This window comes from Microcebus murinus, chromosome 27, assembly GCF_040939455.1.
Source record: "Microcebus murinus isolate Inina chromosome 27, M.murinus_Inina_mat1.0, whole genome shotgun sequence".
Classification (NCBI taxonomy): domain Eukaryota; kingdom Metazoa; phylum Chordata; class Mammalia; order Primates; family Cheirogaleidae; genus Microcebus; species Microcebus murinus.
This window is the reverse complement of record NC_134130.1, coordinates 15772431-15798019: the sequence shown is the minus strand read 5'-3', so window position 1 is coordinate 15798019 and position 25589 is coordinate 15772431. Positions and strand designations below refer to the sequence as shown.

Below are 25589 nucleotides of genomic sequence, written 5' to 3'. Positions count from 1 at the left end.
AGTGGCAGAGCCAGTATTTGATTTCTGATGTCTGATTTCAAAGTCTGTGCCCCTCTAAGAATATAGTAATATATCAATAAAAAGATGTACAGATCAAGTGCTGTGGGTATGCAGAAAAAGAGAGAAGTCACACTCAGCTAAGGGAGAGTAAAGCATCTTATGGAAGAGGCAGCATTCAAATACGAAGGGTGGTCATATTCGAATGTATGAAGACAGCATGTCTAAGGGTTGGGAGAGAAGCAGTTCAGGAGAAAAGACTATTCCAAGAAAGAGAAAAAAAATTTGAAGAGAAAAAAGTAAACAGTTTGATTTGGTTTGGGTTAAGCATAGAGTCCAGAAAGTACATTCATGAAAACTTAATGGGAGGTAAGTCTAGAAAACAGGCTAGATCAGAGGATTTGAATGTCAGGCAAGAGGCAAGACTCTATTGCATTCTAAGTGGTAGATACATTGACACTCAAAGTTTGGAGGTAGAGGAGTGACGTAATCAGAACCACGACAGAAAAGCTTGCCTGGCCGACGCACATAGGGTGATATGTAGGTCATCAGAACGCTCAGTCCCAATCCTCGCCGCCTCCTCTGCAGGTGCAGGAAAAAGCTAAATGTTCACTTTCCCAACCTGCCTCCCTGAGCAGTGAGTGCCAGGCCACATGCTCGTCTCCACAGCATGCTGAACGGCAGTGGACTCAGGCTTACAAGAAACAGAAATCTGGAATTCTGTCAGGTAGGAAGTAAGCTAGAGGGACTTAATTGTTCAGTCTGTCGTTAGCAAGGTTGCAAAACATATTAGTGCCATGCTTCTAATCCCTGGCAGTGGAGAGGAAAGGAAAAGGAGGGCCTGGGTTGGAAAGAGTCATGTAGAAAGGGAATGTAGGCACAGGGGAGCCAGGAAATGTTACCAGAACAGGGATGCCCAGATCTGTGCAGAAAACCAATTATTAGAACTAAGGCGTGACGCCAGGACCATGCCTGGAGCAATGGTATTGCTCTCGAGTCATTTGCTTGCTGGAAAAAGTCCTCCTTAAATGACTCACTTTAAGGTCCAGATTGAACCTGGGATTGCCCAGAAGTGCAGAGGCAGGGCAAGACTTGCAGGTGGGGTTAAAGTCATCCTTGGAAATGGTGGGTCTGTGAGATTTGAGCGCTTTGACACTTTATTGACCATTAATATTAAAGGAAACTATCACAAGAGATGTGACATTTTTCCAAAGAAGATATACACAGGACCAAAAAGTATATGAAAGGTTCTCAGAATCACTAATCATCAGGAAAATGCAAATCAAAACCACAGTGAGCAATTGTCTCACACAGTTAGGACGGCTATTATCGAAAGGACAAGACACAACAAGTGTTGGCAAGAAAAGTGAACCCTTGTATAGTTAGTGGTGATAAAATTACTATAGCCATTGTGGAAAAACTATATGCAGGTTCCTCAAAAAATTAAAATAGAACTACCACAAAATCTAGAAATCCCACTTCTGGGTATATATCCAAAGGAAATGAAATTAGTATATCAAAGATGTATCTGCACTCCCATGTATATTGGAGTGTTGTTCACAATAGTCAAGATATGGAACCAACTTAAGCATCTATTGACTGACAAACGGATGAAGAAACTATGGTGTACGTGCACAGTGGAATATTACACACCATAAAAAGGAAATCCTGCCATTTGCGACAACACGAATAAACCTGATGACACGGTGCAAAGTGAAATGAACCAGACGCAGAAAGACAGATACTGCATGAGCTCACTTACGTGTGGAATCTAAAATGGTCAAACTGATGGAAGCATAGAGCAGAGGCCGGAAGGTAGCAGAAATGGAGAGATAATGGTAAAAGAGTACAAACTTTCAGTTATAAGATAGGCAAGTTCTGGAAACCTAACGTACAGCACAGGTGGTGATCCTGGATGTGTTAATTTGATTGTGGTAATATTACACATGAGTATGCATATGAAGTCATCACATTGTATATTTGAATATATTCAATCTTTGTCAATTCAATATTTTAATCTAAAAATATATCATTTTAAAAGATAAAAAATAAAACATAGAACTATCACGAAAACAGAGACTGAGTCTGTTCACCACAATTCCACAGCCTCATTGTGCCTTGTGCAGAGTAGGGGCTAAATAAATACCTGCTGAATGGTTCAAAAGAATTATGATGTCAATATGAATTAATGAGCAAATATCAGGGTGACTTTCATTTCAAGAAATTACTGTGGCCTTACCCCCAAATCAGCCTCATTACTTCTAGTGTGAAACACAAATGCTCATCTGTCTTTTCTCTGATTTCCTCCTTATTTCTGTCTTTACTTACCCTCTGTTTATATCTGTTATTTTCCCTCTTTTCACCCATTTTCCAAGTTGCTGTGACACCATTTACTTCATCCCTTCTCTTTTTTCTTAAAGAATTTTATTTCCCTTGATTCAGTGGATTCCCAGCAACACCCTCTCCACTCATTTTCCTGTCTTTCTGCAGCTTAACCACAGCTGCCAGAACCGCCTTTATTCTTCCTAATACCCTTTCACCATCTCATCTCCCTGTCAAGAACCATGTTCTCACTCGTTTAGGTAAATACAAAGGCTCATCTCCCTTCCCTAAGGTTCACTTTCTCGCTCAATTTCACACCCTGGCTGTACTAGTGTTCACAGCCATGGGCTTTCCTGTCCCCACAATTCTCAACGTCCTGAGCTAAACCCACCTAAGCCATCGTCAGCTTAAGGAAGATGATCGGAACTACTTACTGAATAGCAGACACGTTCTCTTTTTACCACCAGTTTCAAAATTAAACCTTACTAATCTGGAAGCCCTTACAGAAGAACATGTGATATAAAAGTAGAACTGGCTTTCTCACTCCCTAAGGAAGAGTTTCACCCTGTATGATATTATGAATAAGATGATGTGGCAATGTTCAGCCAATGCAAGAAAACTGCCATTGACATAAACATTTTCACATGAATAATAAGCTGCTAATTACAATTCTCCTGAAATCTTTTAATAAATTGTAAAGGATGCACAATTTCCCAACTTAAACATTTATGCCTTTGCCAGCCCGATCCACAAAAGCCTATCCCTAATGGACCTAAAAGATATTCTCATTGCACAACAGAAATGAATCATTACTGATAATAGTGTTTTAATGAAAAATCCATTGAAGGTTGGAATTCGGGCTTTTAGAAATGTGCCTCTCACAATAATATCCAGTCAGAGGGAGTGTAGATTTTCAGTGGAGGTAGGGAGCTAAGAGTCTCTGGGTGACACGGCTGTAACTCTGGAGTCAAGGGTAGGGGGTTGAGGAGGTTGTTTTAAGGGTTAGTTAAGGGAGAACTTGCTTGAAGACAGCTTGTGTAGATGGCAAGCTCTCTTCTTCCTTTCCCTTGCTTAACTCATTACAAAAGGAGGTGGGCAGAGACGGGAGAGCAGGGGAAGGAGGAAGGTTAGCACAGCTGACACGTGCGCTAAGGAGACACAGAGCTGGGGAGGAATGGGATCACCAGGGAGGAAATGCAGGTAAATTAGTTATATTAAATCGTACATAAACAACAAAAAATAAGTTATGACATTTTAGCTCAGACATTTTATAAAATCAGGAAGTTGACATTTTAAGGACAAAGTAGATAACACTTTAAGTCAGCAAAAAGAGAAGGAAAAAAAGAAAAAGAAAAAACACATAAACAAAATTTCAAGTTCCTACTACTATAGATACACTGTATGTGAATAAGATCACTTTTTGGTGAGCCAAATAATGCAACATGGAAATTTTAAGAGAACTTCAATCAACTAAAATAAACTTTTTTTTTTTGAGACAGAGTCTCGCTTTGTTGTCCAGGCTAGAGTGAGTGCCGTGGCGTCAGCCTAGCTCACAGCAACCTCAAACTCCTGGGCTCGAGCGATCCTTCTGCCTCAGCCTCCCGAGTAGCTGGGACTACAGGCATGTGCCACCATGCCCGGCTAATTTTTTTATATATATATATATCAGTTGGCCAATTAATTTCTTTCTATTTATAGTAGAGACGGGGTCTCGCTCTTGCTCAGGCTGGTTTTGAACTCCTGACCTTGAGCAATCCGCCCGCCTCGGCCTCCCAGAGAGCTAGGATTACAGGCGTGAGCCACCGCGCCCGGCCTAAAATAAACTTTTCAAGCATTTAAAAACCCTTAAAAATTTTCTAATTTGGCTTTTAAATGAGTATTGCTTGCTTATTTACTGAATATACCTTATAGACCTATATTATACAGATTTGATGTATAATTTACATAAATTTACTTAAGGAAAAAGTAGATTAATAGTAAGGTGTTAGTTAATGTAAGATATAATTGAATAGAATACAAAAACTCTGCTGCACATACTGAAAATCACATCTACTACATGGGTCATTTCTAAGTGTTCATATTTTCAATAGATAAAATTTGTTTTTGTAGTTGAAAGTCTGTTTAAGGTCCCATTTTTTACACTATAGAAAGACGGTGTGAAGGTATGTCTTGGCTCTACACTTCCCCTCACATCTGTCCTTCCCAAATTCATTGCTTTGCTTTTGCTGTTATGTGGGGAAGACATTGTGAACTACATGATCACGTGATTTCACATCCGCTAAAGCAAGATGGTCGCCAACAGAAAGGAAACCAGAGCAGGCCACCATTTGATAATGCCAGTCCCAACCTCCTTGCACATTTTCAAAATTTTCAAGCACAGGCAGTTGTGTATGCAGACTAGATTTCTGTAGGACCACAGTAAGCGTAACCCTGACATGAAGGAATTCTGAAGTACCACGTACGTTCAAGTCTCAGCCACAGGGACTCCTAACACTCCTGGTTCTGCCCATGCGTGGCTTCCAGTGCTGGTTTATCACCTTTCTTCTGTCCATTACCTGTGGCTGTATACTCAAGATTTGTTATGACCATGTTTTTCTATTTATAGTCACTTCCTTTAGCATCTCATTAACTAATATGCTTTTAATGCTATCTTTATGTTCAATTTTCTAAGTCTTTACATTCATATCTGAATCTTCTACCCTGTTTTGTCTAAAGGACCCTTGCACTTAGCAGATGTAGGTGCCTACCTACACCACTGCCCCACTCCAAGACAGTGCTAGAATACAGGTTCCATGGGTTCCCACGGCTTTCTGCTTTCCTCTAGCACCAGGCCGGTAGTGCCAGGAGTGAACATCCAGGCACGACTCTTGACGATGACGAAGGAAGGGAAATGAGTAGATAAATCAACTTCTTTGCCCCTCAGTGGGATGAGTCTCCCAGGTGCCTCAGCAGGACTGAGCCCCACTTGTCCACAGCAGTAAGCTGCTCACTAACGCTCGCGTGTTTTGGGTTTCTTGCCTTCCTGTGTCATTTCTCCACTCCCTCACAATGCTTCCTGGCATTGTCTCTCAAGTTAACTATTTATGCCTGAATCCTCATCTTAAAAATTGCTTTGGGTGTGGAAAAGGAGGTCCAGGCTGAAACAGAGGTCCTATTAAAACTTAAAATATATTAATAATTACAATCTCTCAAAACCAACATACCAACTTCTTTTATTGCCTGCTATCGCACTTTCTTCTCTTCTCTGGAGGGCTGAGTGCTGCTGAGCTATGAGGGTTTGAGAGAGAGACTTCACTTCTGCTCCCAGTTCTATGGTATCACACAGGTAACACACACACACACACACACACACACACACACACACACACACACAACTAGGATAGATAATACTTTCCAGGGCTGTTGCAAGGATTAAATAAAAGCACGCAAAGCACCTTTTACTTTGTCTTCATTCGATTATAATATAGACATTTCAAATTTAGGGAGCAAACTATAGCTTTCTTCTATGAGTTTTTTCCCCCTTAATAATTACTTTGAACCAACTTGGAATATAACAGTGAAAATCACAAATAAGGAGAATTCAGGTATTCTCATATATTAATATAAATTAAGGGTCAAACTTTTTCTCATCAGCTTACTGAGATATATGGGATTTGTCATTTGTTTAATTAGACATCTTTATATTAGAGAGCTCATAAAAACCATAGATAATATTCTTATAATCTGAGGATTTATTGCATTTAATAGATAATTCATGATATTGACTATAAAACCATCATGAAAAGGGCTTATTTATGAAACAATCTAAGGCATAAATATTCAGTACATCAAGGGGAAAGAGATGGAAGGGGAGTTCGGTAAACAATTATATAAGTTACAGGTATTACAGTGTTAAAGGTAAAACATTAATAACTGCATGTCCTTCTCCATAGCACCCTATAGAATGTAATTAGTATCAATATTGAATTTATTGCTTGTTGAGTTTGCTGAACTGACTCTTCACTTCCAAAAACTCACTTCTTTTGTACTTCTATCTTTATCCATATTCCTCCCCTTCCTAGAATTTGCTCATTTTCTTCAATATGATTTAGTGCTCAATAATATTTTCTGTTGAATGCCTTCACACTTAATTATAAATCATGTCTTTAGCAGTTGCTTTATATTGAAAATGGAGAATGAATTCAGTATCTGTCTATAATGAATCAAAAGTAGCTAGTAGGATCACAGTCTAAATAATCAGTCTGCATGGATTTACAATTACATTATTAGCACATGATTAATAGCACCTAATGCAAACCAGTTCATACTCGACATTTACTAAGTCATTCTGTCTGAAAGTCCTGTGGCACTGCTTCAGATCAGTTAAGAGTTCTCTTTATACGACAGTACATGTTAATGTGCCATCTGGCCCAACAGCTGATGTGGCTCACACAGTCCTGAAGAGGCCCAAGAGTTTACTCCTGGGAAACATTTGGTCTACTGTGTGGTGTCACGGTTACTCATTCATAGCTTTTTTACATCCTTTGAAAAGAATTGCAGAAAAACCTCCATACTTGGGAAAATTCTAAATTGGAACTAATTTTCTAGAAAAGAGTTCACTTACCTGAGGACCAGGCTGACCCTGAAATTTAAAAATAAGAAAAAGAAAAACAATTACAAAACTGTTATCCTGACTGAATATTTTCACTACCAAAACTTCAACTAGTTATGAAAATTTTTACAAAATATCTCTAAAGATAATAATACCTAACTACTGACAAATTTCACTTTGGGACATTAAAAAGTCATATCTTAATAGTTTTACTCTATGCTATATATCTAAAATCCTGATATTATGGTCTATTTAACTCCAAAATGACTCAAGGGCTTTAGCATACTCTAAAACTTAGTTGGGGAAAGAGGGCAAAAGGTGTACTACACCTCACGTCATCATAATGAATGGGCCACCTGAGGGAGGGTCTTCTAGCACAGACCATTACTATGAACCACATGCTCAAAGATAACACGGAGTTAAGGAAAAAAAAAGAGGCAATTATTTTTGCTTTAGAATTCACTGAGTCTTTTAATTTCTCATTATTTCAATACAATTTTAAGTCAATTTTTCACAAACATCTATGTTTTACTCCGTATAATTGAACCTAAGAGCATTTAAAAAGGGTATGAAAGATCTTCAGATCATTGAAGTGCATCCTAATTCCTCACACGTCAATAGATTACGTGACCTCTGGCCAGTCTGATTTGTGTTGAATGTCACTTTCTTGCTGCTCAAGCTGATAAAAATTCTAAAGCAGCATAACTGTAAATGCTTCTAGCTAAAGAAAAATCACCTGTGAATAAAACTATTGATTATATATCACCTTCTCAGAATTTTCAATTGAATTTTGTGCCAGATGAGATTAAAGAGAAAGTTCACACTGAGTCAGGGAATCTTTAAAAAATTGATAAACAATGTGCAGCCTCATGGTATGAGCCGTATGCTACCGAGTATCATGTAGAAAAGTGGGGCGCTATCATAACTCCCAGAGAAGGCCTGGGAGCTCTCTCTCACTTAGCCTTTCTCCAGGCCTGGAATTTCTCCAGGTACTTACTTGTTCTCTAACTCACTGGGGACAGAGCAGATGATTCCTAAGACCTTTGCCAGAAAATGTGGTTGGCCAGGTTTTATTAATATCTAGTCCAACCAGGAAGGGGAACCAAATCAAAATACTGTAGATGTTACCCCACCCCTGGACCAGCTAGTGTTAGACACAGACAGAGAGAATGACATATTCATTCCTTGCAGAGTACCAGGCACTTTTGGATATGTTATTTCATTTACTCCTTATAACTGCCCAGCATTTTTCAGATGGAGAAACTGAGGCTCAGAGGAATACACTAAAAGTCACACAGCCTATAGATAGAAAAGCCAAAATTTAAACCCAAATCTGATTCCAAAGTTTGTGCATTTCCTACCAGGTCATTCTGCCTTTCAGTCTGCACAGCTACATGCAGGCTCGCTCAGGCCAGCTATGGGACAAGAGCACCCTTCGAGTGAGTAGACTTTCTAACTTCCCAACCGCTCCGGGGCTGCCACGCAGTGCATCTCTGCTTCCAGACGCATCCCTAGGGCCAGGCACACCAGCCTGTCAACTGGCGCCTGTACAGACACCGCTCTAGCGAAGCTTCTTAAGGTTAACAGCCCTAAAATCAGCGCTAAACATAGAGAAGTTTTCTATCAAGAACCTACAAAGGCAGGGTTTTCCATTTATATGCAACTATGGATCTTCCCAGATCCACGTACCGGATGAAATTACAATGTGTGACCCCCTCCCCCCTGCTCGCACTCACTCCTGTACGCACGCTCGCTCTCCTCTTGCTCTCTCTCTCACTTGCTCTGTCTTTCCTCATCAGCTTTAAGCTTTTGGTCTTTCTGATGTTTTGAACTAATGTAAACTCACAAATGTGAACATGCACCTTTTATAGAACCCCTGAATATATTACATCTCTTATATGTCTGATATGAAAATTAAAATGTAGGATTCTCTAAAATTAGAGGGATTTTCTTCTAAAGAGTATGTTTAGCATAGTTTCTGAGAGTTTCACATTCCTATGGTTGTTCAACAAATGACACACTTTTCCTGTTCATCTTTAAAATGTGACATTTCTGTCATTAGATGGAACAAATGATTTAGCACAATGTGTACATATATTTGTTGGTCATTATATAAAATATACATCACATTATGGATTTTATGTTAGTGATAGTGAGAACAATAGTAGTAAAGGACAGTAACATTTAGAAGTTGACTTCTCTCTCTACAGGCATCGGAAAGTATATAGCACCAGGGAACTCATATTGTCCTAACGTGGAGATGAATTTCAGGTGTGCATGATGCGTGTGCATGCGTCTGTGTGTGCGTGTATGCGTCTGTGTGTGCATGTGTGTGCAGGGTGGGGAACATGAAAAAGAAGTAGTTGGTAGAGAAGCTTCCCAGAGAAACAAGGCACACCTGACAAATTTGGTAACTCTGCCCTAAAACATGGATGACATGATACAAGCCTTACAACTCTTACCCAAGATTCCAGGACTGCCTACACACGGCCTCTCACTCAAAAGGATGTAACAGTCAATTCACCAGCAGACGCCTAAAATACCTGTAAGATGACAGTTTGGCAGCTGGAGTTTTGTAGTCATGATAACAGAGCCACCTGGCCAAGCCAGGGAAGTGATGAGAGGAGAGATCTCTGTGGGTGTGGCAGTGTTGGGGAGCCCTAGGGTAGAGGGGCAGCAGGCCGGAGCCTTCCAGGATCATCTCAGAAACTCCCTTGCGACTGAGGGCACCTGGCGATAAAGACTTTGTCACTTACTAATCGCCAAAACAAATATCTTAGAATTTCCTTAAGCTGCTTCTGAGTAGTTCATTGAGAAATACATGTGTTTTCATTCCTTAGTGGATATTTTTCTAGTCTATTCTAATTTATAGGTAGCAAACATTATTAATAATTAACTGTGAAAGTTAACTTTTTCCTAAAATATACCCTGAATGAGTAGTTATAAATTTTGATGGAGATTCACAAAACACAAGTTGAGTCAATTTTTAAAATGGAATTCCTGAAAAGGCCTATTCTCCACCAAGCAAATCACCAAAATGCTTCTGTAAATAAAGAGCGGAATCTAGCCTAATCCAGGGCCGTGCCAAGTGACACAGGGAATCACAGACGTGCTGGAGTGAGGGACACACATGTAAAATCCAGAGTCCCGAGTCACTGATTAATGCCAACAGCTGACTGCGATACCCTGGGTCAGCTTAGGCACCGGGAGAAAAGGACCAGCAGGAGGAGGTGACTTCAGAGAGGGGTAATCAGAACAGGGAAGTGGAAGACAATTAGCCAGTGGGTTGTTTGACAGGAAAGTATTCAAAGGAAGTCAAAAGTTTTGTGAGACAAGCAAACCACAATGGAACATGATATATGAGATGACCTGTCACTGGAGAATGTATTGTCACTTTAGGCAATTAAAGAGCAATATTAACTGTTCTTTGTTGAGCTGTTATCACAATTATGGTTGCCAGAAAGTGCTAGCACAACTCTCTAAATCGACAAAGTCATTTAGATCTCTGACTGAGGCAATTAGTTTCACTACATGATACTTTTTTATGGATGGCAAATCTGTGTCATTCCTTTTCAGATGGGACAAATGCTGTTTTTCCATTTAACCCACACACTGACAGGCACACAAAAGTTGTAGTTTTAAAGTATTTTGAAATATGGATTAAGATAACAGACTCGCATATGTCTTCACTGTGATTAATTTTAAATTAAAAGTTCATCCACAAAAACTTGAGAGAATATTAGTATTGTTCACACAACTCTAAAAGGCACTACTTCTGTTTCAAGGTAGAAATAAATTGCCTCAATAACTCAGAAACTCATCATTAAGACACCCAAGCAGGACTACTTATTTTAGTACACTCACATTCATATTTATTTTACTCTCTTGAATTGAAAAAAACAATTTTTAAGAGAAATTATTTTGGAACCCTTACTAACTATAATTTTATCATCTCTTAAAATTTCAATTTACACACTCAGATTCAAGCTTATTTTTCTTTTCAGATGAAAATAGCATCTGTAGTAGGCATCTGTATAAAGCTGTGGAAGCACATCAAAGAAACTCCGAGTGGCAACAGGATTGTCCTGGTGGCAGGAGGTCTCAAGCACCAGTAGGAACCCCGGCATAGACCCACCTTCCGGCTCTTGATGACCATCTCGAGGGGACCCCTTAACCTTTCAAGAGGCGAGTTTGACCCGGCGCCTGTGCCGCCAGTGGGACAGACGCACCCTACGCTCAGGGCGCCAGGGAGCAGGAATCTGGCCCGTTCTCACCACTCTGTGACTTTGATCACATCTGACTCTGCAATGTGCCAGTACCCAAGCTATGCGGCGCCTCAGAAGCAATTGCTGAACTACCGAAAGGTGAGAATATTTGACTGGCCCAAAGAGGGCAGAGAATGATATTCTTAAAGAGCCATTAGAACAGTTACTATTCTTACATTAATGTTATATTTTCAAAATGTAGGTTCTCAAGCTAATATTCCAGAAAGGGTTCTTTTGGCTTCTGATCACTACAAAATAAACACATCTGTGTCAAAGAGAAAGTTTCCTACTCAGTGGAATCTTATTCAGATAATAAAACTGAGGCGGCCAAAGACTGCAGAGGCTCCAGAGGAGGCTGCAGATACCTACCGACACACATGTGCCTTGAACAGAAGCAGGAGAGCTCTGTCTTGAAGAAAATCACTGCCTAGTTTGCATAAGCCTCTACATCCAATTAATATGAGAATATTATATCAAATTACTTAGTAAATTATGCTTTATAAATATAGCTGGAAGTTTAAATAGGTTATATATTCTATACCAATAACTTGCTTAATTCAAATTTAGATAAAGTATCTGTTAACTTTAAAAACTAATTAATATGTAAATATATACTCAAGAGAGAAGCAATTAAAAAAATAAAGCATTATGGGTTATGTGTATTAATTTGAAAATGGCTTTGCAAAGACTGCAGATCTTCCAAAGTCTATACACAGCTCTTGCTCTCGAGGACTCTTATACATTTGACTGAAATGAACACTGTTCATAATTTAGATGATCTGTTGTGTTACCCTGCATATTAATATCCAGGAAAGATACTGATAATTCTTACCTTAACTGCAGTCACATAATATTACTTAGGTATGAGTCTTTCTATTTAAGGTTTTCCTTTGAAAAATATTTAATCCTCAGTAGTTTTAATGCTGAAAAGGAAAAACCACATTCAACTCTATAGGAAAATAAATATTTTGTCTCATAACAGGTGGGTATTTCATTTTTAAAGTTTGAGAGACAAAAATAGAGAGAAAAAATGAGCATAGAGATGGTTTGTTGGGTTCAATGTAAAGAAAATAAAAATTAATTCAAAATGTGGGAGAATTCCTCCATAATACCTGCCTTTCATAAACAAATAACTGTATTTAAAAATTTACTCATATTTAAACAGGTTAATAAGTCCTTCCCATGTTAATTTAAAAGCATTGTTATATTTTATAACACAGTAACATATTTATTTTTTCTCTGATTAAAATGTTCATATGAGGGAGATAAGACTTTTATCACATACATTGTTATAAAAATTCATATACAGAACTTAAGAAAGATAAAGACTCTTATTTATGCATTAATTTGCATCGTTAAAATTTATTGGATGCCTAATGGTCCACTGAGGCTTATTCAGATTTTTACTATATAAATAATGTTTACATCTTTCTATATATTTATGATGGTTCAACTTACAATGTTTTGACTGTAGAATGGGGAAAAAGCAATATATATTCAGTAGAAACCATACTTCAAATTTTGAATGTTGATCTTTCCCTAGGCTAGAGATATGTAGTACAATATTCTCTTGAAATGCTGGCAGTCAGCCATGAGATCACAAAAGGGTAAACAACCAATGCTCTGCAGTGTACTGTGTTGCCAGCATTTTTTGGAAGTTGTGTTTTTCCATCCCAGCTCGTCTACAAAATGCCCATCTGTGTCTACTGTTTCTGGTGAGATGGAAGAAGAAGAAGGCAGTTACTCTTGAGATGAAACTCAAGATAACTGCCCAGTGTGAAGGTGGCAAGCCAGTAATGGCCATTGCATGAATGTTAGGGTTTTCCAATCCACAATATCAACCACTTTAAAGGATAAGAAGCAAATCAGTGACACAGAGAAATCGTTAGCATCAGTTAGATCCACTGTCATCACGAAGAAAAGAGGTTGGCCAATTGATGATAGTGGAAAAATTTCCTGTCACATGGATGGGAGACCAGATACAGAAGCATATATTGCTTAGCCTAATTACCACACAGGCTAAGACGAGAAGTCTTTCCTATAAGTTGTAAGAGTGTGCCATGGATCCTATGTATATGCACGTTTGTAACAAGTCATGGGTAGTTCGAACATTTCAGAAGGCATCATAATTTTCATAATGTGAAGGTTAATGGGGAGGCAGCAAGTGCCAATACTGAAGGTACCACAGCTTTTAGGAAGAGCTGCATGGGATATTCGTAGATGAGAAATATTTGCCATAACAAATATTTACTGTCAATGAAACAAGCTTGTTTTGGAAGTGTATGCGGAAGCATACATACATTCATCAAGAGTCCAAGACAATGCCAGGATTTATGGCTTCAGGGACTGTGTACCACTGCTTTTGGGTGGAAATGTTGCAGGGTTCAAATTAAAGCCTTTCCTAAATCACCATTTGGAGAACTTGAGAGCATTCAAGAATGTGGGCAAGCATATACTTCCTGTTTATTATCACCATAACAAGAAAGCTTGTATAATATCAGCATTGTTTAAAAACTGGCTTTTGCACTGTTTTATTCCACAGGCAAGAGAATATTGTAGGCAAAACATTATTCCATTCAAGATTCTTCTGATCTTAGACAAGGAATGCTCCAGGGCACTCACAGCATATAGAGCCACATGCATCCCGATGTAAAGCTTGTTCATTTGCAGCCAAACACAACCACAGTCATTTAACCAATGGACCAAGGTGCAATAGCTGCATTCAAAGCATACCAAACATTTGCACAGGCTGTTGAAGCCACTGAATCTGGCCAAATGCTCCTAGAGTTCTGGAAATGGTTTAACATTCTGAATGCTGGAACACTGCTGCGGCATGGGAAGAAGTCACACAGTGGTGCTTGAATGGCACTTGGAAGAAAATTCGGAAGACATGTGAACACATTCAAAGGCTCTAACAAAGATTCTGCTGTTGATGAAATAGTAAGTAACAGGACATTAGTGCTTGGGAAACAGCTAGAATTAGACATGGATGAAGAGGATATTCATGAGATTGTTGGCATTGCGGCTGAAGAGCTTCCCAAGGAGAGGCTGATCAAACTGGGGGAAGAAAGAAGTTGAGGCAGAAGAAGTTACACCCGAGGCACCAAGAGTGTTCACAGCAAAGACTGGTGGAGGCATTTGCTGCTGTCAGCCGTGGTATGTGGCGTAAGAAGTCAGAAGAAATGGATGCCAATTATAAGTGATTCTCAAGAGCTGACGGGGTGCTCTTGCTTAATATAGAGAAATATATAATGAAAAGAAGAAAAACTGTACAATCGACACTTGGTCTCTTCCTGAAGGACACTGTGCCTCTGAGCCATCACCAAGTGACGATGCTCCAGCACCTTCCACCTGCCATTCCCGAGCCTCATCAGAAGAGAGAGAGGTTGCCGCCTCTCGCCGCAGCATCCTGTCATCCAGCAATCAGTTTTCGTTCACTGCTTCAAACACTGTGCAGGCCCCGGGAGCTTTCAGCCGTTCGCATGAGTGGCGAGTAGCCATTCAACCATTCTGTTTTTCACTTTCAGTATGGTATTCAATAAATGACACTAACTGGTCAATGCTTTATTATAAAACAGGCTCTGTGTTAGATGATTCTGCCCAACTGTAGGCTAAAGTAAGTATCCTGAGCACATTTAAGATAGGGTAGGGTAAGCTATGATGCTCAGTTGGGTAGGTGTATGAAATACATTTTCAACTTACAGTATTTTCAAATCACAATGGGTTTATTGGGACATAATCTCATCGTAAGTTGAGGAGCATCTGTAAATATTTGACTGTATCCCTATTTTTTTATGATACAACACTGAACTTAAGCGTTATTCTAATTATAAATTTTATGTGTATTTATATATATTTATATTGCAGTATACAAAATACAAGTTATATATTGTCTAGGATACAGTTTTATTTGTGTATACCTATGTATTTACTCAGACATATAGTTTCTTTCTAAAAGAAAGAAAAAAGAAAAGAGGAAAAAAAGAAAGGAAAGAAGGCAAAGAAGGAGGGGGGAGAAAGGAAAGGTGTACAAAGACAGTGGATAAGTTATCTCTAGATGGTAGGATTATGGGTAGTTATTTCTATCTTTATAGTTTTCCTGTACTTTTCAAAATTTTACTAACCCTATTTGTGGTTAAAAATATATTATCACATGATCTCTAATTCACTGCAGAAAACTTTTAAACAGAACCTTAAGTTGTTAAATTTTTTCCATATTAAAGTCATTTATTCAAAGATCTAGGTCAGTGATTTGGAATTCCAATTTCTAACCCTCTCCCAATTTAGGATGTTTTTAATTACTTGGAGAATGTTGCAAAACTCTTATAGCACATTCGCCAAAATTCAGTAAGTAAGGGTTTTAAATTTACCTTTGTGTATGCTCCACATCACCCTTAGGAGTAGATTCAGAGCAGAGGAAAAGGCAGGAGAGTTATGCCGCCCAACACTTGTGGCAGGAGGTCACGGCTCCACGTGGACTGGGACCCTGCTCAGCACAAGGTTTGTTGGAACCTTTGCTGTTTTACAAACCAAAATATTTGGGTTGTAATTTAGCTGCATTACTTTTATGAAGCTGTATAAAGAACTTATGCTTTTGACTACAAATGTGTATCAAGCTTCTAAATCATAATACATATCCAAGCCTCTTCACAAACTGGCATGGAAGCAGGATTGGCTACCAAGGTGTAGATAAATGATCAGTTTTACAGACCTATGTTTTGTAGGATACAATGAACATATGGAATACATGTGTGGAAAGACACCTGCTCAGCTTGTATAGCTTTAAAAACACATGCCTAGGCAATATTTACTGCCCTACCAATTTTTATTACATTGTACATATTGAATAATTTGGTTTCTGCTATGTTTAGTAACATCTTTGGCCTGACACGGTGACTTAGGCCTATAATCCTAGCACTCTGGGAGGTTGAGGTGGGAGGATCACTTGAAGTCAGGAGTTCGAGACCAGCCTGAGCAAGAGCAAGACCCCATCTCTACTAAAAATAGAAAAATTAGCCGGGCATGGTGGCGCATGCCTGTAGTCCCAGCTATGCCAGAGGCTGAGGCAGGAGGATCCCTTGAGCCCAGAAGTTTGAGGTTGCAGTGAGCTGTAACGATGCCACTGCACTCTACCTGAGTGGATGGAGTGAGACTCTATTTCAAAAAAATAAAATAAAATAACATCCTTAATGTGTGCTATTTTGATTGCTCCAGATAAATACTGAAAGCCAATTTTATAAACATTTCTCAGTCTGATTAAATTTACATATGTGCCGAATTCCAATTTTCTAAATATTGTGCAGAAAAGAAGGACTGGACAGTGCCTTCTGCAGCTATCCTAGATGTTTTGCGTTAATGAACGTGCGCTAGCTGATTTCTAACACCCAGAAAGCCAATTAACTTATAACGCATGAGTCACATAAGGCTTATTGCTTCAGCAAGGCAGAATCCTAAGAATGAAAAGCTAGTTTAAAATTGGGGAGGAGAGGCTCTGCGAGCCAACAAGCTTATGTGCTTCAGGGACCCAGATGTTTGGGGCTGCATCACAACAGTTACCACTTACTGACTGCTACAAGACCCCTAGAGCTTTACAAATGACATCTCTCTTTGTCACAACAGCCCTGCAAATTAGGGGTCATAAAACTTCCAAATGGGGAAGTTGGAATGTGAACAGGGGTTTGTCTAACTTGAACACTTTTGTGCTCTCCCTTGTACCACCCTAGTGGCTGAAGCTATGGACAGTGATTCTTAACCCTCTGTTGAACTGGATAAAAACTATAGCTGCTGCAGTTAGAAATATCCACATATGAAACACTCAAAAATTTGCACACACACAGAGAGAAACTCTTAAATCCATACATGGATTCTTCAGGAAATCACTCACTCAGTTTAAGAAACCCTAGGTACAGAAATATAAACATACCAGGGGCAGGACAGGAAGAGTGTTCCAAAAAAGGAAGCTAATGAGGAAAAGAATTTAAAACAACAAACATGAGAGTTACAGAAATCAAGACTGGAGAGAATTTCAAAAACAGACGTTGATTAAAATGAGGACTGCAAAGAGTCTATTGCGTTTAACCAGCAGGAAGTCAGACTTTTTACTGCAATTGAGTGAGCAGTGAGGTGAGGAAATAAAGGCAAGAATAAGCTCCGTAGACGGGACAGAGGCGTCCCGTGAAGTGCCAGCTCTGACTGGTCTGTAACGGTTGCCTGATTAAAGCGTTAGGGAGGTTCCGAGGCTGGGTCATCGCCTTGGGAAGAGGGTGCCGGGATTAACGGGCAAGGCCTACAGGGCAAGAAGCGGGGAGCGCGAGCAGCGACTGCCTGCCGACCTGAGCAGACCGTTCTCCTCAGCGACTTTGCGGGAAAGGAAGGAAAGAAACAAGATAGCAGCTAAAAGGGAAACAGGGCCGAGGAAAAGGTTCCTTTGTTTTTGTTTGTTTCTTTGTTTTTGTGGTAAGGTGGAAAATATTTGAAAATGTTTACAGACCGACAAAAAATCGTTAGTTAGAAAAAAAGAAATGGTTCATGGAGCAAAATCAATATGAAAGAGAACACAAAAGGAAAGGAAGTCGGAATAAGGAGTAGGGGAAGGGACGCTATTTCGTCTAAGATGAAGGAAAGAAAGCGAGAGAGAAACTTGGAGGTGCGGCGCGGGCGCGGGCGCGGGCTGGGGCGGAGACGCTCTGCGCCCTCCACCGCCAGGGCCGGAGTGTGGCGTGTGCGCGCGGGCAGGCGTGGGCAGGACAGCTGATCATTTATTGATTCACTCATGTAGACACTCTACAGACACTCTATAGGTACTGGGATACAGCAAACAGAGTAAATAAGACAAAGTCCCTGCTGTCACTCTGAGAGGGAGGTAGACTTTAAGACAGTGTTCATAGGTCACGTGGCAGGTGGTGATGGGGCTAAGCAAAAAAGTATGAGGATAAAGAGGGTGGAGAACAACTCCCAGGGAGGGTGCTGTGTTTTGCTGTTTTTTGCGAGTCATATATATGTATATATTTTATTTCAGAGTATCAGGGGTCCAAATGCTTTGGTTACATAAATTGCCTTTGCACTGCTGGAGTCAGAGCTGTAAGCATGCCCACCCCAAGACAGCACACACTGCATTAGGTGTGGATTTGCCCATCCCCTCCCCTGCCCCCTCCCATCTATGAATGTTACCTCCCATATGTGCACATTAGTGTTGATCGATTAGTACTAATTTTTACCTGTAATGTTTTAACAGTTTTTTAAAACATGCTTTCAATTTATTTTAGTTATTTTAGGTTTCTATCTCTTCATGCTCAGTTGCAGGAATATCATCTCAGTAATATATAAGACAGTAGTTTCTGCCTTATCCATGGTGTCACTTTCCACAGTTTCAGTTACCCACGGCCAACTGTGCTCTGAAAATATTAAATGAAAAATTCCAGACATAATTCATAAGTTTTAAATTGCATGCCATTCTGAGTGGAGTGATGAAATCTCACAGCATCCTTCTCCGTCCCGCCTAGGACGTGAATCAGCCGTTCATCTAGTGCAGCCACACTGTATACAAGACCTGCCCACTAGCCACCCACATGGTCTGCTCCTGACATCCAACCATCGACACTGTCATGGCTGGATGACCCAGGATCACCCAGATCAGATGATCCTCCTTTAGACATATCCTCAGAAGGTCAACAGTAGCCTCATTCCACACCACAATGCCTACGTCATTCACCTTAGGTCATCTCATCATGCAGCCGTTTCAACATCTCACATCATCACAAGAAGGGTGAGAACAGCACTATAAGATATTTCGAGGGGAGGGGATACCACAGTTATACAACTTTTCTTATAATATATTGTTATAATTGTTCTATTTTGTTATTAGCTATTGCTGTTAATCTCTTACTACATCTAATTTATAAATTAAACTTTACCATAGGTACATATGTATAGAGAAAACATAGTATCTATAGGGTTGATACTACACATGGTTACAGGAATCCACTGAGGGTCTTGGAATGTAAACACCCAGAGAAGGGGGGACTACTGTATATAATTTATAAGATAATATTATTTATATTTATTCAATAAGGACTCAAAAACATTATAAGTATTAAATACTTATGAAAATTTATAATTTTATGCCTAAAAGATTTTGAAATTCTTAAATATTAGACATTGTTCATGATGAGTTACCATAGAATTTACACGAATCACCCATTCCCACATTTTCTGTGATAGGCCAAATAAACTCTTCCAATCAGGTCACAAAACCTGAAGGATGACAGCAGAGCTGCTGAAATGGCAGAGGAAGAACGAGGCACTCAGAGCACTCAGGCAGTTCTAGCAGGATGGACAGACAAGTGTTAAAACTTCGCGTGTCCTCCCTCAAAGGTAATGACATCTCATTTTGACCAAATCAAGGTGCAGTTAGACGTGGCAGCCAAAGCCCTTGGCTCCAGTCCTGTAGCCCTGTGACCTCCTTCCAAGTGCCACACATGCTCCCAGGCCCTAGCATGCTTCGTTCCTGCGGGCCCCACAGCCGTGTGCCCTCCTGCTCAGCCCGCTTGCCAAATCCCGTCCAGGCCGTGAGGCTTCCACCTCTTTCCAAAGCTTTTTGCAACTTTCCTACAGCAGATTGGAACTTTATTTCTTCTGAATATCCACAGACTATTGTCATAACTCTTTTATGGCAGTACATTCTGCCTTAAATTGCAGGTACCGATGTCTTATCTGTCCAATCCAACTGCGTGCTCCTGGGACAGCTAGCATTCACAGTGCTGCTACAAGATGCCAGGCACTGCTGCTGGGTTGGTGGACACTAGTAGATGCCATTACCAGCCCCATTTTACAGTTGTGGAAACTGAGACAGAGAGACATCGGGTGACTGGCCTAAGAACACACAACTCGTAAGTGGAAATACTGAGACACACATTCAGGTCTGTCAGATTCCACAGCCTACACTTTTTAACCATTGTGTTTAACTATACCTCGTAGTCCTTGGACTGTAGAAGGCATACCATAAACAATTGATTTTTGAAAAATACATTCTTTATATACATTTTATTCAACTAACATTTATTTGAGCACCTACTAAATGCCAGGTACTGCAACATCCAGTCCTAAACTCTCCAACAGAACGTACAGTCGTACGTTAATACATTCGCAGACTCCCATACTTCGTTCTCATACTTCCCAACAACTGCAAAACCTTTTGCCAGTCCTCTCTTCGCACTGCAATAAAATTGATTGTATTGAAACAGAAACTGCCTTAATTTATTTTAACAGGTAACATTATACAATTAACAATACTGGGACTAAATCAGACACCGTAATGTTACCATCAAGAGTGTCCTGAATACGTTTCTTGTCTTTCCTAATAGAAATGTTCTCCGTTGAGACAGGACACGTAGCTTAGCATTTTTAGAGCCGCTGCTAAATTACCTCTATTGACGATTCTAAATAACTGCTGCGGGGTAAAAGAAAGCGCTCCGTGGGCTATAGCCACAGCGCGCTCAGGGGCTGCTGGGGGAGAATAAAGCACTTGCCCCGCGCCTGACTGGGTCCACGTCCTGCCTGGAGGAGGCTAACCAGCCATCCCTGAAATTGCACAAATGAAAGGAAGTAGGCCAAGGTAGACATTTGTATTAATAATTGCTGTGCACAAAGTAAATTAGGCCATCCCACCAGGTCCCTCTCAAAGGGTGGAAAGGCAGCACAAACTGTCAGAAATAAAGTCTGCTAAAGCAATCTTTTCAAAGCTTTTGACAAATTGCAAACCTCAGCCATTTATTTTTTTTCTCATTGAAAGGAAAGTTCAGGGAAGTTTCAGTTCAGTTCACACACAACGCATGCACACGGACACATACAAAAAGAAGGTATAGGAGTGCGAAGCATGAACTAGGACATGAAAGTTATGGAGCACTATCCTTATCCACAAAGGCAGTCAAGAGACCTGGTTCTGCCATTAAGCAGGGGGGAATTGTCACCGATGTCAGAGGGCAGGGGTAGCACAGTTCCGGGCTCCTTGCGCTGCTGTGTATATTCCCATGTGAACAATCTACAGCACGGTGGAACCGGGTCCCCTTGTTTTACAGGCATGTTGTGATGGCAGGCAAGGACAGTGAAAGGCCTTCCCTGTCAGAAGAGAGAGGTCAAGCAATTCAACCAAATTATGATTCAGATTTTCAGATTTGTAAAAGAAATGATAAATTTGGAACTTCTTTGCTTTTTGGTCCTAAAGAATAGAATTTCCTAGGGTAGGAAGTTTCTAGGTTTCTAAATTCTTTTCAACATCTCCCTTTCATGAAGAGCACATAGTAGCTAAAAAATAATGAGAAATATTAGACTTTTTAAAATAATCCTGCAGAATCAAGTTTTCCTCTAACCTTTATAGAAAAGAAAACTAATTTATTTTTACAGTAATATCCTTTACATCAAACATATATATCATTCAATCTTATGTCATTACATAACAAATTTTGATTCTTTTACTTGTACAAACATTAACCTTATCTATATAATATTAGAATCCAAAAAGAATAATAAAATAAAATTTAATAAATAATGCCTTAGGGACAGATGAAAAAAAGAAAAGAGAAAACAAAAAAGAAAGAGAAATAAAAAATAATGCTAGGCCGGGCGCGGTGGCTCACGCCTGTAATCCTAGCACTCTGGGAGGCCGAGGCGGGCGGATTGCTCAAGGCCAGGAGTTCAAAACCAGCCTGAGCGAGACCCCGTCTCTACCATAAAAATAGAAAGAAATTAATTGGCCAACTAATATATATATAATATAAAAATCAGCCGGGCATGGTGGCGCATGCCTGTAGTCCCAGCTACTCGGAAGGCTGAGGCAGGAGGATTGCTTGAGCCCAGGAGTTTGAGGTTGCTGTGAGCTAGGCTGACGCCACGGCACTCACTCTAGCCTAGGCAAGAAAGCGAGACTCTGTCTCAAAAAAAAAAAAAAATAATGCTAAATTATTCCAATACTTCAATCCAATAGTAAATCGATTTCCAAACTTCCTCTCAACCCTACTGACATTTAAATTAAGTTGCAACATAAGCAATTACAGATCAACAAAGTTTTGAGGCTTAACTCAAGTAATTAAATAACATTACAGTACTTAAAGGAAATAGATTCCCTTCAGAGTGCTATTCTATTCCTTAATCACGCAAGTATTTAAAAAACAAAAATGTAACAGTTTATAGCTGATTGAGTCCTGAAAATAATCTTCACCTAAAAATTCTCATTTCTCTTAAGAAATTGGAACCTCCACATACAGGAGCAGAATGCACATTCTCATTCCTCTTGAGTGTCACTAAAGAAATACGTTTGATGTGACTTGTGCCATGATAATGAGAACACAATAAACTGTAAAGAATGTCATTTCTGGAAAATTTATTGGCAATAGTTCAGCAAGAAATGAATCTTTTTAACAAGTATGACATGATGACTTTGATAAATTGAACTTTTAAATATATAGCACATTTTAAAAGATATTCCCTTATAAATGAATTAATTTAGATGCAACACACTGTATACCATAATTCACTGCGTCCACTTTCATCACTGCAGAGTGGTTCTGTGCAGTGTGGTGATGTCCCTCTTCAAACTCCTATTTGGGCTCCACTTTCAGTTAATTAACTTATAAAATGAAGAAATAGCTTGGATGTCGTCTCTAAGGTTCCTTTCAACTATCAATGTATAATTTTAGTAGTTTATGCATTCTGAAACTCTCCATGGTTTGAAGATAAAATCTCAGGGAAAGATCCTTCTAGAAAAATTTTTTTCTACTTAGCAGAAAAGTTTGAGCTATAGGTCATTCTTACTGAAATTCACTATCTTGGTCAATTTCTATAGACGTATCACTTCCAAATTTGTTTAAAAGAAATTAAAAGCCTATAAATGCCAAATATTAAAATTTACTACTCCATTATAGGGCTTTTAGTGTTCTATAAGATGCATATTTGCCTGTTTAGACAAGGAGCAAAAGCTTTATATAAGTACACATGTTCATATTACTGGGCTCCCTTTGATTCCCTTGATGGATATACAGTCAAAGTTCAGCTAGTTTTTGGTCATAGTTTTAAAATTAGGAAGTGTGAGGGTCTGTAATGTAGGGTACCATTTAGAACTATTCTTGGTCTCCCAAGGTATTTAAAAGCCTAGCCAGCCTAGGGGGAGGCAAGGTAAGAACGAATGCACAGCAGAAGAGGTATCCTTTTTTAAAGAGATTTATCATATTGATTTTAATAGTATGCCACTTGTCACAGCTACCGTCAGCCAACAAAGCAGGATACAGCAAGGAGACGTTTTCCATCTGAAATGATGCTGACTTCTAGTCCCTGAACACGAAACCTTCTGACATGAACCATCTCTTACCTGTTACCAAATTCTTCCCAAAAGAATGTTTATATTGTCCATGGAGTCTAATTTACTGACAATGTAATAACTGAAAGTGTTAAAGTAGCCTACATCTTGGTAATCACGGTACTTTAGGGCGATAGATTGAGTTACTACTACTACATGGAGATATGATGGGCCAATTTCTAGAAATAACTTACATGAATGAAAACCTTCTGTTTAACCTGTTAAACCTTCTGTTTATTTTTAATAGGACAGAAACCTAGAAATGATCCAGGTGCCTTAGTTATTAGAATTTCTAGAAAATACTGGAAATTCTAGAAATAAATAGGGATGAAAAACATTTCCTACTCTTTCAGGATAGTTTTTAAGGGCAAAATAAAAGCTTCCCCTCCTTACAAGGATGAATAGGAGAAGATTTCCCAATCCAAATTCATCTGCCTTGTGGTTTTGATTAAAATCTGCACACAGGAAACTTCATATTATAGGAAATATACAATTTGTATAGTGAGTTTCTTATAAATTATAATATTTAATACAAGGTCAAGCAATTTTTCATTTGTTTAAAAATATTCCAATGATCTGAAATTGCCATCAGCTTGTTTATGCTCTTTGAACTCTCTTCTCCTAAACTCTATTAACATCACCAAACTAAGGATAAAAAAAGGAACTTTTTCCCTCCAAACAGGCGAGCTAATGCCTATGGGAAAATAACATTCTCAACAAATAAAACCCAGGGGATCTAGTCAGGCAAAGGAATAAATCCTCATCATTCACACGACTTTCAAACTAGTAAACAATACAAGAATTCTATAATAGTTTCTTTTTAACTCATGCCATAATGTACAAAGTAAGTTTGCATGTAATGGCAACTCCAGATCAACTTTCTGGACACGAAGATTCAATGATTAGAGACTTAACTTTAATATGCAAAGTAGAGGGTTGGGTAGACATGGAGGGGGCATTGGGATAAATAATCTACACAACTGGAAGTGGAAGTTTAGGTCATTTCCCATCTAAGGATATATATAGGGCATATTGGGGAATGGTCAGACTACCTGAAAGGAAACCACAAGCTGATTAGTTCCACTCCAAGGGATGGTTTTTGAAAACCAGTTCTTATTCTTTACCATTGATTAGAAGTCTAAATGGAAAGCTACATATGGTGACAGATATATACATTCAGCCATTACCGCAGAAGGGCGATAAATTATCCCGGGTGCCTGCAGAGAACTCTCTAATCCACTCTTTCAATTTCCACTCTCACCTGTGAAAGAGCCTGAAACTGTATGCCAGTGGGTTGTTAATAATGCTCTCTGCAAGGGAGCACGTTGAAACTGTTCCCCACACTGCAAATCAAGAGACAAAGCATGTGCGGCTACTACTGCGGAATGCAACTATGTATCAGAATGAGAGACCGGTGTGCAGCCCAGGCCCGCAGTGTGCGTTCATGCGGGCCCCAGGCAGCACAAAGCTCGAGGATGCTTCTATTTCTTCTCCCAGAAGGATACCCTAACATAGATGCAGCTAACAGAAGCCTCGGAAAGGAAGTTTGTGATATAAAATTTAAAACAATTGTTTTTAAATTTGTAGTTTCCAGATTGGATTTCTACTCTGCCTGCCAACATTCTCCTTCTCTGTGGTTAGCGGCACAAATACGGATTTCATTTGTTTATTGATAGAAGGAAGTGGTGATTCAGCCACTCTGTGTAGATGCCGTAGTTCCCCAGCTCGGCTCTCTTCCTCCCTGACAGAGCACTCAGGGGTGCCGCAGGTCCTGGCCCGGAGGAAGGCGGCGCACAGTGGGACTGTGACACGGAAGAGCCAGCCCTTGCTGTCGGCTTTGGTCTGCGCGCGTGCACACACGTGCACACGCACGCACACACACCCACATGCACACACACGTGCACACACACCCCACACACGCGCACACACGCACACACACGCATGCCCACACACCCACACACGCGCACACACGCACACACACGCATGCACACACACCCACACACCCACATGCACACACACGTGCACACACACACCCACACACCCACACGCGCACACACATGCACAC

General features: G+C 39.8%; 1 protein-coding gene and 1 long non-coding RNA gene across 2 annotated transcripts in view; one reads left to right on the top strand and one right to left on the bottom strand.

The window, feature by feature from the left end:
* Window positions 1-25589, bottom strand: part of COL25A1 (collagen type XXV alpha 1 chain) — a 393583-nt gene that overhangs the window by 156757 nt on the left and 211237 nt on the right. The window contains exon 5 of the mRNA XM_012766225.3: window positions 6923-6940. Coding sequence (XP_012621679.1) covers window positions 6923-6940 — 18 coding nt within the window. The remainder of the gene's footprint in view (window positions 1-6922; window positions 6941-25589) is intronic.
* LOC105872319 (uncharacterized) lies at window positions 17444-20056 on the top strand. The gene is made up of 3 exons (XR_001154519.3): window positions 17444-17596; window positions 19396-19548; window positions 19873-20056. It is a non-coding gene; the product is annotated as an uncharacterized LOC105872319 (long non-coding RNA).